The sequence below is a fragment of the Budorcas taxicolor genome, chromosome 7, assembly GCF_023091745.1.
Source record: "Budorcas taxicolor isolate Tak-1 chromosome 7, Takin1.1, whole genome shotgun sequence".
Lineage (NCBI taxonomy): Eukaryota > Metazoa > Chordata > Mammalia > Artiodactyla > Bovidae > Budorcas > Budorcas taxicolor.
In genome coordinates, this window is record NC_068916.1 from 24,537,122 (window position 1) to 24,552,719 (window position 15,598).

Sequence of the window (15,598 nt, forward strand, 5' to 3'; positions counted from 1 at the left end):
AACAAGAAATTTAAAGCAGGAAAAAAGTTGATATATGTAGTATAAACATATAAATGACAATGAAAATCAATCATAAATACTAAGATAGTTGAATAAACAGATGTCCAGGTAAGACACTAACGTAAACATAAAATATTTGCATCCTCCCAGTAAACTTTTAGGCTTGAGTTTAAAGCATTTTCTGTATATAAAGTTTACTTGTGAGTCATTATATCTCAGTACAGATAATATCACTTTTTGTTGTGGATCACTTTAAAATTCACACTACATAGATCATACACCGTCTGTTCATCCTCATATCCCCTATGAGTGTTTATAGATGAGGAAAGTAAACAAGAGAGGATGTGTTCCTACTCTTAATATATCTGGACTGTCAGCCCACATCTTCTGATTTCCTGTTATAGTTTCCAACATGATACACTGCTACAGACTCTGCTTTCAAAAATGTATTTCTTTTGAACTTAGTAAACACATTAAGAAAATAATTTAAAAAATGGAAAGCTGAAAACCTGAAGACTAATACTCTCAATAGTTGCTTCAGACTGTTAGAAATCATTATTCTCTGTTAGACATCAATACTGTGCATTGGAGGATAAGGCCTGTAGAAATCTGATAATATTAGCCAAATGCAAATTAGATTATTCCCTTGCTGCTCCAATTTATTAAATGCACAACAGATGATTTCATATTCTCAGTATGGGGAAATGGGCTTGTTAGCATTTCTGGCTCATATCACATGTATTATATGTCATCATGAAAAATCATTCAGTACCCATTACAAAAGTTTTCAACAATCAGAAATGTGATTTCTAAGTCAAGTTCAATGTAATTTCTGTCCCCAAAGACTGTTTGGATTAGTAATTTTGAAAAAAAGTAATCACCTGCTCCTCTGGTGTGATTAAAATCTCCTTTAATGATTTTGCATGATTTTCCATTGCCATTGCACACACCACAGTGATCTTCCCTTGCAAGAGACCCTAATAAACCATCACAGCCAACTTTCTGCAACAAGAGAATAACAGTACATCATAAAGTGAGCTTCTTCTTTTTTAACTACTACTTCAGGACAAGCCTAGTCTACAATCATGACATATCTATTTGACGAACTAGTAAAACTCCACATTCGCTGGTGCAAACTAATATAGCAAGCTCATATCAAATAATATCATTTGTAAAGTGACCAAATAGTAGGGTAGTGATCAAACTATATTTTCCTATATTAAAGCTTAAATGACATCCTAAAGTAATTTGGGAAACTCTTATTGAGACAAATGCAATTTACATAAATCCCAAAAGAAATCACATTTCTACTAAATGTAACATGATTGATCAAATTCATTCTACTCAGCATAGAACAGATGGGTTTTACCGTATGGTTGGCTTTACTCCTAAAGAGGCTGCTGAATAAATGCTGAATATTAAATATTAACTTGTGCAAACCAAACATAAATGTTTACACTCATCACAGTTCCTGAATAAATTTCTATTCCCCGCCTTCTTTGGAATCTTAACACAAGTGAGCAAGAATTGCTTATAACCTATGGTTGATGTAAGAAAATATTAACAGTGGGATAATTAATTTTATATGTTCCCAGAAGAACTATGTTACTGTTAACTATGTTAACTATGCATCTTCTTAGATTAAAACATAGACTCTTTTCTAGTGAATAATGTGGGTCTCCCACTGATATTCAGAAAAGCTGATATTTACTCAAAGGGTAGAAGTTAATATGTTGGTGGTAGCTGAAATAAATGGTAGAATTATACCATTACCCCTGATCAAGAAGAGGCTGCAAAAATGACTGACAATACATCCATTTATAACAAATTATAATTACTTAAATAAAATTTTAAAATATCAGATAAAAAGGAAACAAAACTAGGGTCTTTTTCTGTGGTTGGTGTTGGGTGGGGGAAGAAGCAGATTAGAAAACACAGCTGCAGGATGAATATCCTGAGAAACCAAAAATCACATTAAACCTGCATAAAAAAAGTATCATTTCTTTTTGTCAAGGGGGGTATATCAGTGTCAAGAAGTAGACAAAGCAATGCAGTAGTGGAGAACTCTAATCTGCGAATCAAAGCTTATCTGGGAAGAAATAGAGAGAAGGATTCTGGATGAAAGAGGTGGCCACCACAGGAAATTCTCAAAATACAACAAAGCCATGGGAAGAGTTCACTAAGCAAGAGCCCTGAAAGGACCAGAGACTCCTGGGGTTAAAAATCTCTCCCTCATGTACAAATGAGGAGAAAATCAAGAGTTTACAGTGGCATTGAAATGATAGAAAGCACCTTTATTATTCTATCTGTAGCCTCTAGCTTCTTTCTTGGTAAATACAATAAACTCAATAAATAGTAGTTAAATGATTGAATAAATGAGTACCTAGTTGTCTGCTAGCTTTTTGTAACACTTATAACTGGGACAGTATATGTTTCTAAAACCTAAAATAAAAGGCAGGGATAGACATCATGTCATGGCTTAATAACCATGTATATTTAAAATAAGGATGAAAAAAATTCACATTTTGGAATCAGTAGTCACAAATAGCCAAACTTTTCAAAATATGCCCACATCCAAAAAGTGAGGATGAATGTCTTGGAAAAGACAACACTGTTTAACTGGTGGTAGGTGCCTGAAGTACCACTGGTAGCTGAAGATAAGAGAACACCACAATAATACAGAGGACAGCTTTCTCTATGATTTTCCAGGATATAAACGGCAGGGAGGCCAACTGGGTCACCAGGAGAAAGCTGTCTATTTTTCAATTGCTCTCCTTAGTCTACTCACCAAGTTTAGAAATTTACTTTCAACTTCAATGTATATTTTAGGATAAAACAAAACACTCCAGCCAGAATGGTGAAGTATTCCAAAGCTCTCAGAAGTCACAATCCACTTCACAGAACTTTAAGCACAATCATCAGACTCACATAACACTTACACAGAATTTCGTGTTGTTGTTGCTGCTATTTTAATGTCTAGTTAGGGACTCTATAAAAGGTCTGGCTTACACAATACTGTTAAGTGAAAAGCACAGCAATGTAAGCTATTGTATTTGGCATATAGTTGGGAAAATAATTTTCTTTGAAAAATAAACTCATTTAAGTCATACTAATCTGATGTTTACATAAAATGATGAAATAAAGATGAAAGGTTTAACTGTACAACTTAGAGCTTTGAAAACCAAGTGTTTATAGGTAAATAATTGCAATGATTTTTTAACAAATGAAAAATATATTCCAGGCTACTGCCATATTCTGTTAAAGAATAAAGGAAATTAATATGTAATTATAAGACTGTTTCTTATATCCAATTATACTGCATGATTCTATGCTTTAAATATTATAGCATGCTGGCAAAACAAAGAATCTAAGAGTTAGTAAACCATTTAAGTTTCAGACTGTTTCCAAGTTTTTACCCAGAATTCTATTTACTTCTACTGGACCACGGACAGATCAATCCATAGTTTGTAATTGTTTTCAAATTTTGGTGTGTGTGTGTGCTTGTGTGGTCAGGCATCCATTTTTAGAGGAAGAAACCAAAACTTTAATCAAATTCTCAAAGGAGTGTATTACACAAAAAAGTCAATGATCACTGGCCTATTTCATTTTACAGATTAGTTAATGGATGCACACATATTTTAAGTGATTTTTCCAAGAATATAGTTTCCTAGTGGCTGCCATGGATTCTGAGTGTTGCTCTACTCAGAGGCCTCACTCATTACTAAAGGATGCGCATTCTCCTCCCACGCCTGGGAAATGTATCAGTTTCTGGCTCTTAACCTTCATCCCTTTTAAGAAAATGCCTAGCCTAAAGAAAACTGCCTTTCGCAAGGTCATAGCCCCCTCATCCCTTGGGACAGTTTGTATCCAAACACTAGTAGACAATAGGGGTTAAAAAGGTCTGGTTTTCTCTCCCCGGATGGAGACAACAGGTGAAGAGCCGTCCCAACTACATGAAGCTAGCTAATGAAGCTAGCTAATGAAGCTAGCTAATGAAGCCAGCTGAGGTCTTGTGACTGCCTGCCCAATTGCTCCCTGCGCTCCTTCCCCCTCTATATACATATTGATCATGAAAACACTTGGCATTAAATTTCCTGCATATTTATCATCCAGGGGAAGGCAACTGTGATAGTGGCAGACCCATAACTGGCAAAATTCAGAGCTTTAGCCATTGATCTTTCCACTATGCTATTTATTTGAACTGAATGACTACTTTTCTAATGATAAAGAAGAGCACAGAAATGCATAGAACAGATGGAGATTATTCTTAAAAAGAAAACAAAAAGACAAATGACACGTTTAAGTACAATAAAAATTGAATATACATTTAAAAATCAGCTGATATAAGAATGTAGATAATATTTTATCACTAATGAATAATAAGACTGACTTTATAGGTTTTTGCCACATGGCTCAGTCTTGGACACAAACATGGAGAACTGGAGTGCTTGAGTTTCTGGTCTGGAATATTTTGACATAAAATGTCCAAAGTGTCATAATTTCAGGCCTGTAATACGTACTCTATTGAATAAATATGTCAGATTCTTTCAACTAGAAATGGACATTATAGATTTTCCAGTCTGGACCCTTCACTATACAGATTAAAGAATGGACTTCAACGTTGATCAGTCTTGCTGAAGATCACAGTTGAGGCAGGGCTACATTAAAATCTTTTGAATCTTAGTACAGAGCTTTCCACCATACTGTGCAGCTGCTCCAAGGTCCCCCAAGCCTCCCTCAGTGCAGACACTCACCCTTTTGTAAAGTCTTACCTGACACCTGCCATTTGCACAGACATCTAATCCCTGATATCCACAAGAAGTTCCATCCAACACTTTTTCTGATAGAAGAATAGGCTGTTCTTTTCCAACAGGAGAACAAAACAAGGCACATGGCTTTTCTACAGAGTGGATAAAAGGAAATGAACAAAAGTCGATCCATAAGTATTTTTATCTCAAGCTTTATTTTTCGAAAGAGTTTTGAGTAAAAAATATAATATGTTAAATAAGTAATGTACTACTAGAGTAGATAATACTAGAGGGTTATTATGAGTAGTAAATGAGATGATGCCTGGGGAAAAAAACAGGTACCCAATGAATATTAACCTCCTTCTTAAGAATTGTATCTTCAAATTATTTTTAAGTATATCACTTATTATTTTTGGCACTAAATCTCTACTACACACAGACCAAGTATTCTTTGTGAAAAATATTTCGCACACTCCCAATTTCTGCTTATATCTTTTGGCATGAACCCCTTTTAATTATAAGAACATATCCAATTTCTTATTTAAGATTTATTTTATTCACGAAGCTTTTCTTGATGTCTTCGAAATTCCAATACACTAATTTTCAATCCTATGTATTTGGCATTTCTAAGAGAAAAATTACTAAAGGGAGAAAGAAGAGCTTCTAAGATGAACAGTTCTTATAAGATTTTCCATTGTGAGGATGTTTAGAAATGCAATATAATCCCATGAGAACATGCACTAGAATGTCCAAGTGCTGAAGTGCTAGCTAGCAAGTCAACCCTCTTTATTGTCTACTCAGAAAGCATGTTGGGATGTATCATGACTAGGGTGAGACTTACTGTTCTAGGTAAAGAATTCTTGAATGGCTAGCAATCTTCCTCAGAGCATCCTTAATCAATAAAGGAGGGTGATTAGAGTCAAAAATCTTGACTTTCAGGCTCAGTCAAAGACTGGTATAATATTTTTTTAAGTGCTGTTTCTATTTCTAAGTATTCTGCAGAGGAGCTGTAGTATTTGGTAACACCAGTAGTAAGATTATCCAAATCTGAAACTTCAGAGCAATTTCCAGGCTACATTACTACTCTATTGGCTTGACACCAGTCAGGCCCTTTACTGTTTATTAAGCTCATATAAATAGAATGGAAAATAGTTTACAGTCTCTGACACTGATCTTCACGTATGTCTTCAGTAAAGTTCCACGTATGCTGACGGGATTCTATAAATACCAAATAACAGCCAGAGGCATGGAACAGGGTATCACTTGGCAAAGAGAAGACAGACAGTTAAATGAGCCTTCAGAATTGAACATTTCAAACAGTTTTCACATGTGGCTTCTGAATACTGCTCTGAACAATTTTGGGGAGTTGGAACATGGCCTTTAATGTGCATGGTTTTGAAATTTTCCTTTAAGATGCCATTATAAGCTGCAATAAAGCATTTCAATGTGCTCTCACACCTCAAAGTAGGTTATGTTTATTCAATGACTGCTTACTATGTCATATCTTTGGACTTAAGAGCTGCTGTAATTGCAACACTTTAATACTGGTATGTATGTATATATATATATATAAATTGTATATATATTATATTGTATGTATGTATATTTATATATATATATATACATAAAATTCTCTTTCTGGAGTCTTCATTGAAGAGAGTAGCAAACCAGAAATATGAATAATGTTGAAAGGAATTAGTCTAAAAAATTTCATTCACATTCTAAGCATGAAATCAGATAAAAAATCTTTGTATTTCTCCTTTTACAACATACTGTCAATTCACTGTACTTACTTTAGCTTTATAGATGACATAAACATTTGATACCAATCTTCCTTCCTGGAGTGTACCCTTGAGATTGTGACATTATAGTGATCCATGTAACATGCCAGTACTTGGCAGGCAGGCTCTGTCTTGATTTAAGAGATCAACCCTTTCCAAGATATGCATTAAACATGGATATCAGCCAAATTTCAGCATAGAGCATGCAAAATACCTGAATGCTAAAGCTCTGCATCTTTTTATTTTCCTCTAAAAATAAATGTTCACTACGGCATTGATACCGTACATTTAATTCTCCTAGCCAGAGATTCATGTATTAACAGAAATAGACACTTCCATTCTCAAGTGCCAAAGACTTGGGCATTTTTATAAGACCTATATATTTCATTTTGTTCCATACTGCTCTAATACATAAGTACTATTATGTATTTTATTCATCATAGACTGACTGATGTGTTTGATTAGTACATTTTGCAAAATAAACAATACTATATAAGAGCTTTGATATTTTAAATTGATCCCCATACAACTGTGATTTATTTTTTTATTGGCTGCACCACTTGGCTTGTGGGAATCTTAGATCCCCAACCAGGGACTGAATTCATGTCCCATGCAGTGGAAGTTCAGAGTCCTAACTACTGGACCACCAGGGAATTCCCTCCCAGTCCCTACCTTTTTTTTTTTTTTTTTTTAATCTGGAGGGAAACTGTTTCTTATTTCTTATTTTACATGAGTAAACAGGTTTCAAATGAATTAAATATTATCAAATCACACAGTTACTTAGAGGCAGAGATAGGATTAACCGAAGATCAGATGATGATTTTCATGAATTACACTGATTTTAGTTTTACAAAGAAACATACTGTTGGGCTGGCCAAAAAGTTTGTTCAGGAAAAAGAATGAACTTTTTGGTCAACCCAAGATATTTAAATATTATGCAGCAAATATTCATCAGAAGCTTAATAACTGCCAGACAGTACACTAGGCAGAAACAACAGTGGGAATAAAGACATTTAAATCTGCAACAACATGGTCTGCTGGAGTACCTGGAAGGGGTATATACATATCCAACACTGAAGACCAAAGGTATTCTTTTTTCCTGGAGTACTTGATGTAGACTGAGTCCAAAAAATCAGTAGATGTTTTCAAGGTAAATACAAGCGGAAAGAAGTTAAAGCTTGAGAAAGCAAGTATATCATGCCAAGAAACTTGCATGTTTACAGGTCCAGAAATAAGAAAACATGATGTATACGAGGGATGAAATGAAATTCAGCCTGGCTGTGCTGGAGATGGAAGTGAGGCCAGAGAAGTTAAAGTGGACAGGCCACAAGAACAGCCTTTGAACCAGGCAACGAAGTTTGAGACTGGTCCTGACAGCAACGGGACTCATGGAAGGGTACTCACTGGCACACTGACCAACAGTTCTGACCTTCAAAAAGGCCAGCTGGGCTGAAATGAGGAGTAGGAGCTGGAGGAGGGTCAGAAAAACAGTAAGAAAGCTGTTTGAAGAATCCAGGTCAGAGATGGTGGAATCATGAACAAAATGCTGGCAAACAAAGAGAAGTTTGGATAAATAGGGTTTGCTTATTGATTACAGGCAGATGGAGACTGAAGCAGGAAGATTTTGGCTTAGCTTGGTAATGAGGCAAATCATGATGTTATTCCCCATGAAAGAGAATAGTAAGAGGAGCAGATGGTGGGAGTGAGAGACAGGAACAGAGGAAGGGATATGTTCAACATGAATCATGTTGAGTTAGAGATGAACGGAATGCTAAATAAGAAGTTCAGGCAACATAGAGTTAAACAGCTAAGGAGCTCAGGACAGACAGAACTGGTTGGAGATAAATGCCTGTGTTCCTTTAGCATTTGGATGATAAATAAAACCCAGTGAATAAGTAAGATCATTCCAAGAGGAACATTCAGGGAGAAGAGGGACCAGGATAGGTCACTTCCCATAAGAGACACTATTTTTTCACTTAATATTTATTGTCTACTCTGTTTAGGCACTGTTTACAGAGCTAAAGACAGAGAAATGCACAAAATACAAGTCTTGTTCTTACAATCATTATTGGAGGAGCAAAACATTGGAAAAGACTCTGATGCTGGGAGGGATTGAGGGCAGGAGGAGATGGGGACGACAGGATGAGATGGCTGGATGGCATCACTGACTCGATGGACATGAGTTTGAGTGAACTCCGGGAGTTGGTGACAGACAGGGAGGCCTGGCGTGCTGCGATTCATGGGGTCGCAAAGAGTTGGACACGACTGAGTGACTGAACTGAAACTAATAAAATAAAAATATAATAACAGATCACTAAAACTTATGAGAAAAAAAGAAAAAGGCAGGGTATTGAAAGGTACTGAGTCAGTATTTAAGAAAAGACCAGAAGGAGTCGCCAGCAAAAGTAATACTTTCCAAGACACTAAGACAGAAAGGCCCTGGACTGATTCTAGGGAGAGCAGGGGAGCCAGTGTGGGTGGAAGGGTGTGATGGTCAGTATAGATGAAGCGAGAGTGTAACGGGAAGCCAGGGAGGAAGGCCCTCATAGGCTATTAGAAGGACTTTGGACCTTTAGTGAGTTGGGAAAACTCATTCTGTTGCCTTCAGAATGCAAGAATAACGTGACATGACTGATATTTTAAATGTATCCTTCTGGCTATGATTGAGACTGAAGAAGATATGGGGACATAAACATAAAGACCAGTTAGACAACTACTATAAACACACAGGTAAAACACAGTGGCTTATATCAGGGGGTCAGGTCTGGAGATACTGGGCAATCATTAGATTCTGTATGTATTTTAAAGATAGGGATAATGTGACTTTACTGATATTTCAAAGGCATAGTAAAAGAGAACGTAAAGGAAAGGGAGTTTGTGGTCAAAGCATCTGTGAACACAGAATTCAGCTCAGTTCAGTTCAGTCGCTCAGTCGTGTCCGACTCTTTGCGACCCCATGAATCGCAGCACCTCAGGAATACAGAATTAACTTTTATTAAAAGGATGGTGAGACTAGAAGACTGTGTTATTATTTTCGCTCAACTGAAGAAATGGTACATTTAGAAGCTATGTGTTGGGGAAGAAAGCAGGATATGTTTGAAGCAGTGGAACAAGGGCAGTATTTGGAGTGCAAAGAGAAAGAGAGTGAGGTCTTAGATGCGGCAGGAGACAAGAGAAGGAATCAGACAAAGGAAGGTCCTGCTGAGCATGTCATGTTGTGCAATTTGGTCTTTACCTGAAGAGTTATGGGAAGCCTCTGAAATGCTTAAGGTGGGAAAGCGAGATGAACCAATCTGCATTTTACATAAAGATCTCTAGTTGGGGGCTTCCCAGGTGGCTCAATGGTAAAGAATCTATCTGCTAATGCAGGAGATGCTAGCGACTCAGGTGGGATCCCTGAGTTGGGAAGAGCCCCTGGAGAAGGAAACAGGAACTCACTCCAGCATTCTTGCCTGGGAAAACCCATGGACAGAGAAGCCTGGTGGGCTACACAGTAGTCCATAGGGTCACAAAGAGTTGGACACGACTGAGCAACTGAGCCTGAGTTCTACCTTGTGCTACCCCTTTACAGGAACCTCGATCCCTCTCACATCACCACCCCCAACCCTGCCAACGGCTGATCTGTTCTTCATCTCTATACTATTGTGATTTCAAGAATGTTATAAGAAAGGAATCATATAGCATGTGGCATTTTGAGATTGGCCTGTCTACTCTGCATAACGTTCTAACATCCACCAGGTCACTGCATACGTTAACAGTGTGTTCCTTGCACTGCTGTGTAACATCCTACGGCACGGATAAACCTTCAGTTGCTAATCCTGCAGCTACTCAGAAACTTTTTGATTGCTTCAAGTTTCTGGCTATTGAAAATAAAACTGCTATGTGCACTCATGTACAGCATTTTCTTGTGGTTGTAAATTTTTATTTCTCCGAAATAAATAACCATGACTGCGTTTTCTAACGTGCATGCTTTGTTATTTGAGACACCGCCAAGCTAATTTTCAGAGCAGCTGCACCATTTTACCTTACCAGCAACGCATGAGAGATCGTTTCTCTTCATCCTAACCAGCATTTTGTACTGTCACCCTTTTAAAATTGTTCGTGTATAATAATACCTTCATCTTTAAAAAATATATTTTTAGTTAGTGCTTGTGGTTATTATATGTCACGAAAGTGAAAGTGTTAGTCACTCAGTCAAGTCCGACTCTTTGTGACCCCATGGACTCTAACCCACCAGGCTCCTCTGTCCATGGGACTCTCTGGGCTAGAATACTCGAGTGGGTTGCCATGCCCTCCTCCAGGGGATCTTCCTGACCCAGGGATTGAATGTGGGCCTCCCATGTTGCAGGCAGATTCTTTGCCATCCGAGGCACGTCATAAAGGCAGAAAAAGCATAGTTTTGAAATACCTATAATATAAACTACAAAACAACATTTACCATTATTGTAAAGTGCTTTGCAAACCTAGACTTCTGCTTAATTAAGATGGTGGCGATCTGGTTGGTCATACCTTCATCCATGACAGCGTGCCACTGAAGTACATGCTTTGGGTACGAAGTTCTAACACTATAGGCCTGACATTGCCAGTCTCTGAATCCAGGCAAACCTGCAGGACAAGGTGGATTCTCACATATTCTGTATTGTTTTCTGGGACCATTACAATCCCTTGCTTCAGAACCTAGCCTAGAAAAGATAGTACAAATAATCAATTTTATCTTATTTTATATTAACTACTCATTAAAAAAAATCAAAAGGCACTGTATTAATAAGGGATAATCCTTTCTATTAAATCTACTTTTGAAAATGTGGACAGATTAAATGATTAGTAACAGTAGGAAATCCATATGCTTATTTAAAAATGTGTATTTTTTTCTAATCTTTGATCCATTTAATTTCCAAAATATAGGAGAAACAAAAGTCTGTTTGCTATGAAAATGATATAGAAGGGTAAAGGACAGAAGCTGGGGGCAAAATACACTCCCATTGAGGAATGTAGCCAAGAAATTCCAAGGAGATGCTTCTAAGGTTTTCACACACATTTTTAAAAATCATTTGCTGAGGAATTGGGCCACTGAACCCATACCAAAGTCAAAGCATAAAACTGAAATGACTTTCTCTCACATTTGCTAGGCTCACACTAGGAATGATGGAGCTAAACAAGCTGATCTTGGAGGCTCCCTGTCTGTACACATGCTCAGCAGGGTTTCCTTTCTCATCATTCTCAGCTTGTACTGACATTCATGCTGCCCTCATTCCCTCTGTTTCTGAAGTCCTCTCAGCTACTGGTCCCTCTCACGAATCTTTTACATGGTGACGTACTTTTCCTAACATGTCTCCCTGCTTGGGTCAACACAGTTTTTTATTTGATTTATTCTCAAGAAAACAACCTGTGTAGTGTTTAACTATTTGCTCTTAGGAGAGTTGGTCTTATTTTCTTCTTCAAAGGGCGTTCTTATACAAAATAATTTGGGAGACTTTTCTGTCTTCCAAAGTGGACTGGGTTTGAAGCAGTGTCTTGGGTCCCTGACATGGTTTATCAGTAGAACCTCTTTATTTCACACTTGAAGAAAGCAGTGCCCTCCCCCAATCCAGGAATGCTGCGTTTACCCGGGACACTTGCGCTCTCGACTGCTGATCCCAGAACTGCAGGTTCGGCTACAGGGACTCCACGTGCTCCACTCTCCCGCCGCAAGTCCGGGCGCTGCGGTCCTGCTGGTACACTCTCCAGCCTTACACCACTATTCCAAAAGTTATGTCTTAGGTGAACAAATCAGGGCACAATGGAAAATCATTCACTGGCCTATCGGGTCACTGGAATTGCGATTAAATCAGGTCAGCTAAAGCCCCAAACGTGTGGAATTGAAAAAGACCAAAAATTAGTTGGCACATGCTTAATGTCACAGTAATGATTCACTGGTCCAGTTCTCCCAGCTCTCATGTCAGGTCACCCAGTCTTGTCATAAAAATAGGACACGGGTATTCGTATTATAGCCCTGAGAATTCAGTGCTTGTGACAGAGACAGGGCGAATGGTGGAGTGGGGGTTGTACAGGCAGGGAAGAAAAACTAACATGCTCTAGGAAAAACAATAATAGAGAAGAACAAAAAATAGGTTCATATTTTGTAGGTAAGATATAAATGTAGGTAATATAAATGGAGGTAAATATATCAGTGGTAGGTAAGATATAAATGTCTTTGACGAGAGTGAAGCAGACATTTTATTAGCAAATCCAGCCATTTTTATTTGAAATGTCAGTGTTTCAGGGTACTCTCTCTCTCCTTATAATTAGAAACAAAGCTTGTGACTCACTTTTAGCACTTTCATTTACATTGCTTTTTCTTTTGTTTCTCCTAAGTTTCCATCATGAGAAAGACAGCAATGACAGAAGAGAAAGGAATGTGTTCATTTTCTTTTTTATATTTATTTTATCACTAATTTTACACAAAAGCAGCCAAAGGATTTTTTTTTTTGGTGGTCACTGAGGAACAGTTGCCAGAATTTGATGGAGAGATTATTATAATTTCTCCTTTTTTTTTTTCAAAGTCGCTCAGTCATGTTCAACTCTTTGCGACCCCATGGACTATTCAGATGATGGATCCTCCAGGCCAGAATTCTGGAGTGGGTAGCCTTTCCCTTCTCCAGGGGATCTTCCCAACCCAGGGATGGAAGCCAGGTCTCCTGCACTGCAGGCGGATCCTTTACCAGCTGAGTCACAACAATTTCTCCTTATTCCTGGAAAACTAGATCTATCATGATCACAACAAAGATATTAGAGGTAAAAATTAAATGCACAAAACCATGTTGGTTAAGATGTAAAAATTTAGATAAGTGATTGTATAATGACAAGGGTTGAGCAAGATGATCATACTAGTTCTAAACAATTTTCTGTACCAGTGGCAACATGATTTATAAGGGATTGTGAAGAAATCATACCAATTCTGCGATCCTCAGTTTTCCCATCTCAAAATGTGAATGAAAATCATATGTAGCTAATAGACTTAGCAGAGGTTGAATGAAACTAAGCACAATGCATGGCCCATACTGACGATTTAATAAAGATTAACCAAAATAAAAATACTAATAACACCAAATTATATATTATTATATTAATTTTATCAATAAGTTTCCAGAAATCTCACCAAAATTCTATTATGATTTTAACTGGTCTGTTTCTTTAAAACTTATTTTGAAAATATGAGGTGGATGAAACTGGAGCCTATTATACAGAGTGAGGTAAGCCAGAAAGAAAAACACCAATACAGTATACAAACACATATATATGGAATTTAGAAAGATGGTAATGATAACCCTGTATGCAAGACAGCGAAAGAGACACAGATGTGTAGAACGGACTTTTGGACTCTGTGGGAGAGGGAGAGGGTGGGATGATTTGGGAGAATGGCACTGAAACATGTATACTATCATGTAAGAAATGAATCGCCAGTCTATGTTCGATACAGGATACAAGATGCTTGGGGCTGGTGCACGGGGATGATCCAGAGAGATGATATGGGGTGGGAGGTGGGAGGGGGGTTCAGGATTGGGAACTCATGTACACCCGTGGCTGATTAATGTCAATGTATGGCAAAACCAATACAGTATTGTAAAGCAAAATAAAGTAAAAATTAAAATTAAAAAAAAAAGAAAATATGTGTTTAAATGCTGTTTTTAGAAGAATTTATAAAACTATGCTACAAAGTTTTGTGTGAACCCAGTTAGTCCTTTTCTATGGAATAAATAGTTCCTGAAGATTTTCTCTAATAATGTCAAATTTAAGGAACTCTACTCAGTACTTGGTAATGACCTATAAGGGGAACCGAATCTAAAAAAGAATATATACATGTATACGTAATAACTGAATCACTTTACTGTATACACGAAACTAAAACAACATTATAAATCAACTATATTTCTTTAAAATTAAAACAAAATTCAATCTCTTTCAGATTCAAAGAGTTTTACGTCCAGGCTTGGGAAGAAACAAAACAAAACCTCAATAACTCAGAGTATAATGACATACTAAGTTTGACATTAAATAAACTGAGATTTTTGTAGGAAGATTCAGCCTGAATATTGTAAAAAGGGGAAAAAACAAACCTTGTGAAAACTTTGAAATAACTTACTGATTTTAGGGATTTAATGATGTTGTGCCATTCATAGGGGGAAAAAAAAACCCTCAAAGTGAATCCCGCCAAACTTCAATTGGTCTAGTAGATGTGACCTACATGAAGGGCATTTATTTTTACCCCCAAGTGCATATCACAGCTCCTCACACATTTAGTGGTAAGCTGGCATTGAAGGGATGGGCTACAGTTCACAGTAAACTAAAAATATTCTACGAAAGACCCAGATCTAGACTTGCATGTCATTTAAACTAGTCACGTCTGGCAGATGAAGAGAAACGGAAACAGATATACAAGCTAAATTTGCATCCTGAAATTGGTGAAATTCAAAGAAAGCATAGTATAATAGTTAAAGTCCATTAACTTCAGATAACCAACTCTCTGGGTGAAACTATGGAAAACTTGCTCTTGCGTCTTCTAGGTGGAGCTTTGTTTCAACACTGGGGAAAGTTTTAAGTGTTTTGTTTAACTATTATACAATATATTCTGTTGGGTTTATATGTAAAATGATCCTAATGCTTTTTATGAATTTTCTAGTAGCATGTTTTCATTCCTATTTTTTAGTTTTAAAAAATATATTACACAAGGTTTAAAGAACTCAAAATTTCTCATATTGAAATTTGAAATTCAGTATGATCTATGAAAATGCTAAGGAAATTTATAACATAGATTCTTTCCGTAATAGTACATGACCTAAAAAAGTTTGACTATAATTCTATTCTCTCTAATTTCTATGTGAATATGCCTAGGAAGTTGAAGAAAACACCCAGTTGGAAGAGGTCCTTGAAAATGACAAAGGAAATATTATTGTCTAATTAAATCCTCTTGTATATATATATTGTTAGGTGAAATAAGAGGAAGAAGGCAATAAACTGTCTCCTTATGTAAATTTGTGACTAAGGATATTACAACCTTCATTTTTTCAATAAAGCATGATGATAATAATT

General features: G+C 36.9%; 1 protein-coding gene across 1 annotated transcript in view; it reads right to left on the minus strand.

Annotated features, from left to right (window-relative positions):
• The window catches only part of ADAMTS19 (ADAM metallopeptidase with thrombospondin type 1 motif 19), a 276,785-nt gene that overhangs the window by 84,233 nt on the left and 176,954 nt on the right, over window positions 1-15,598 (minus strand). Inside the window, exons 12-15 of the mRNA XM_052643941.1 lie at window positions 12,136-12,266; window positions 11,039-11,211; window positions 4,773-4,900; window positions 882-1,002 (exon numbers count right to left, since the gene is read on the minus strand). Of these exons, the coding sequence (XP_052499901.1) occupies window positions 882-1,002; window positions 4,773-4,900; window positions 11,039-11,211; window positions 12,136-12,266 (553 nt within the window). The remainder of the gene's footprint in view (window positions 1-881; window positions 1,003-4,772; window positions 4,901-11,038; window positions 11,212-12,135; window positions 12,267-15,598) is intronic.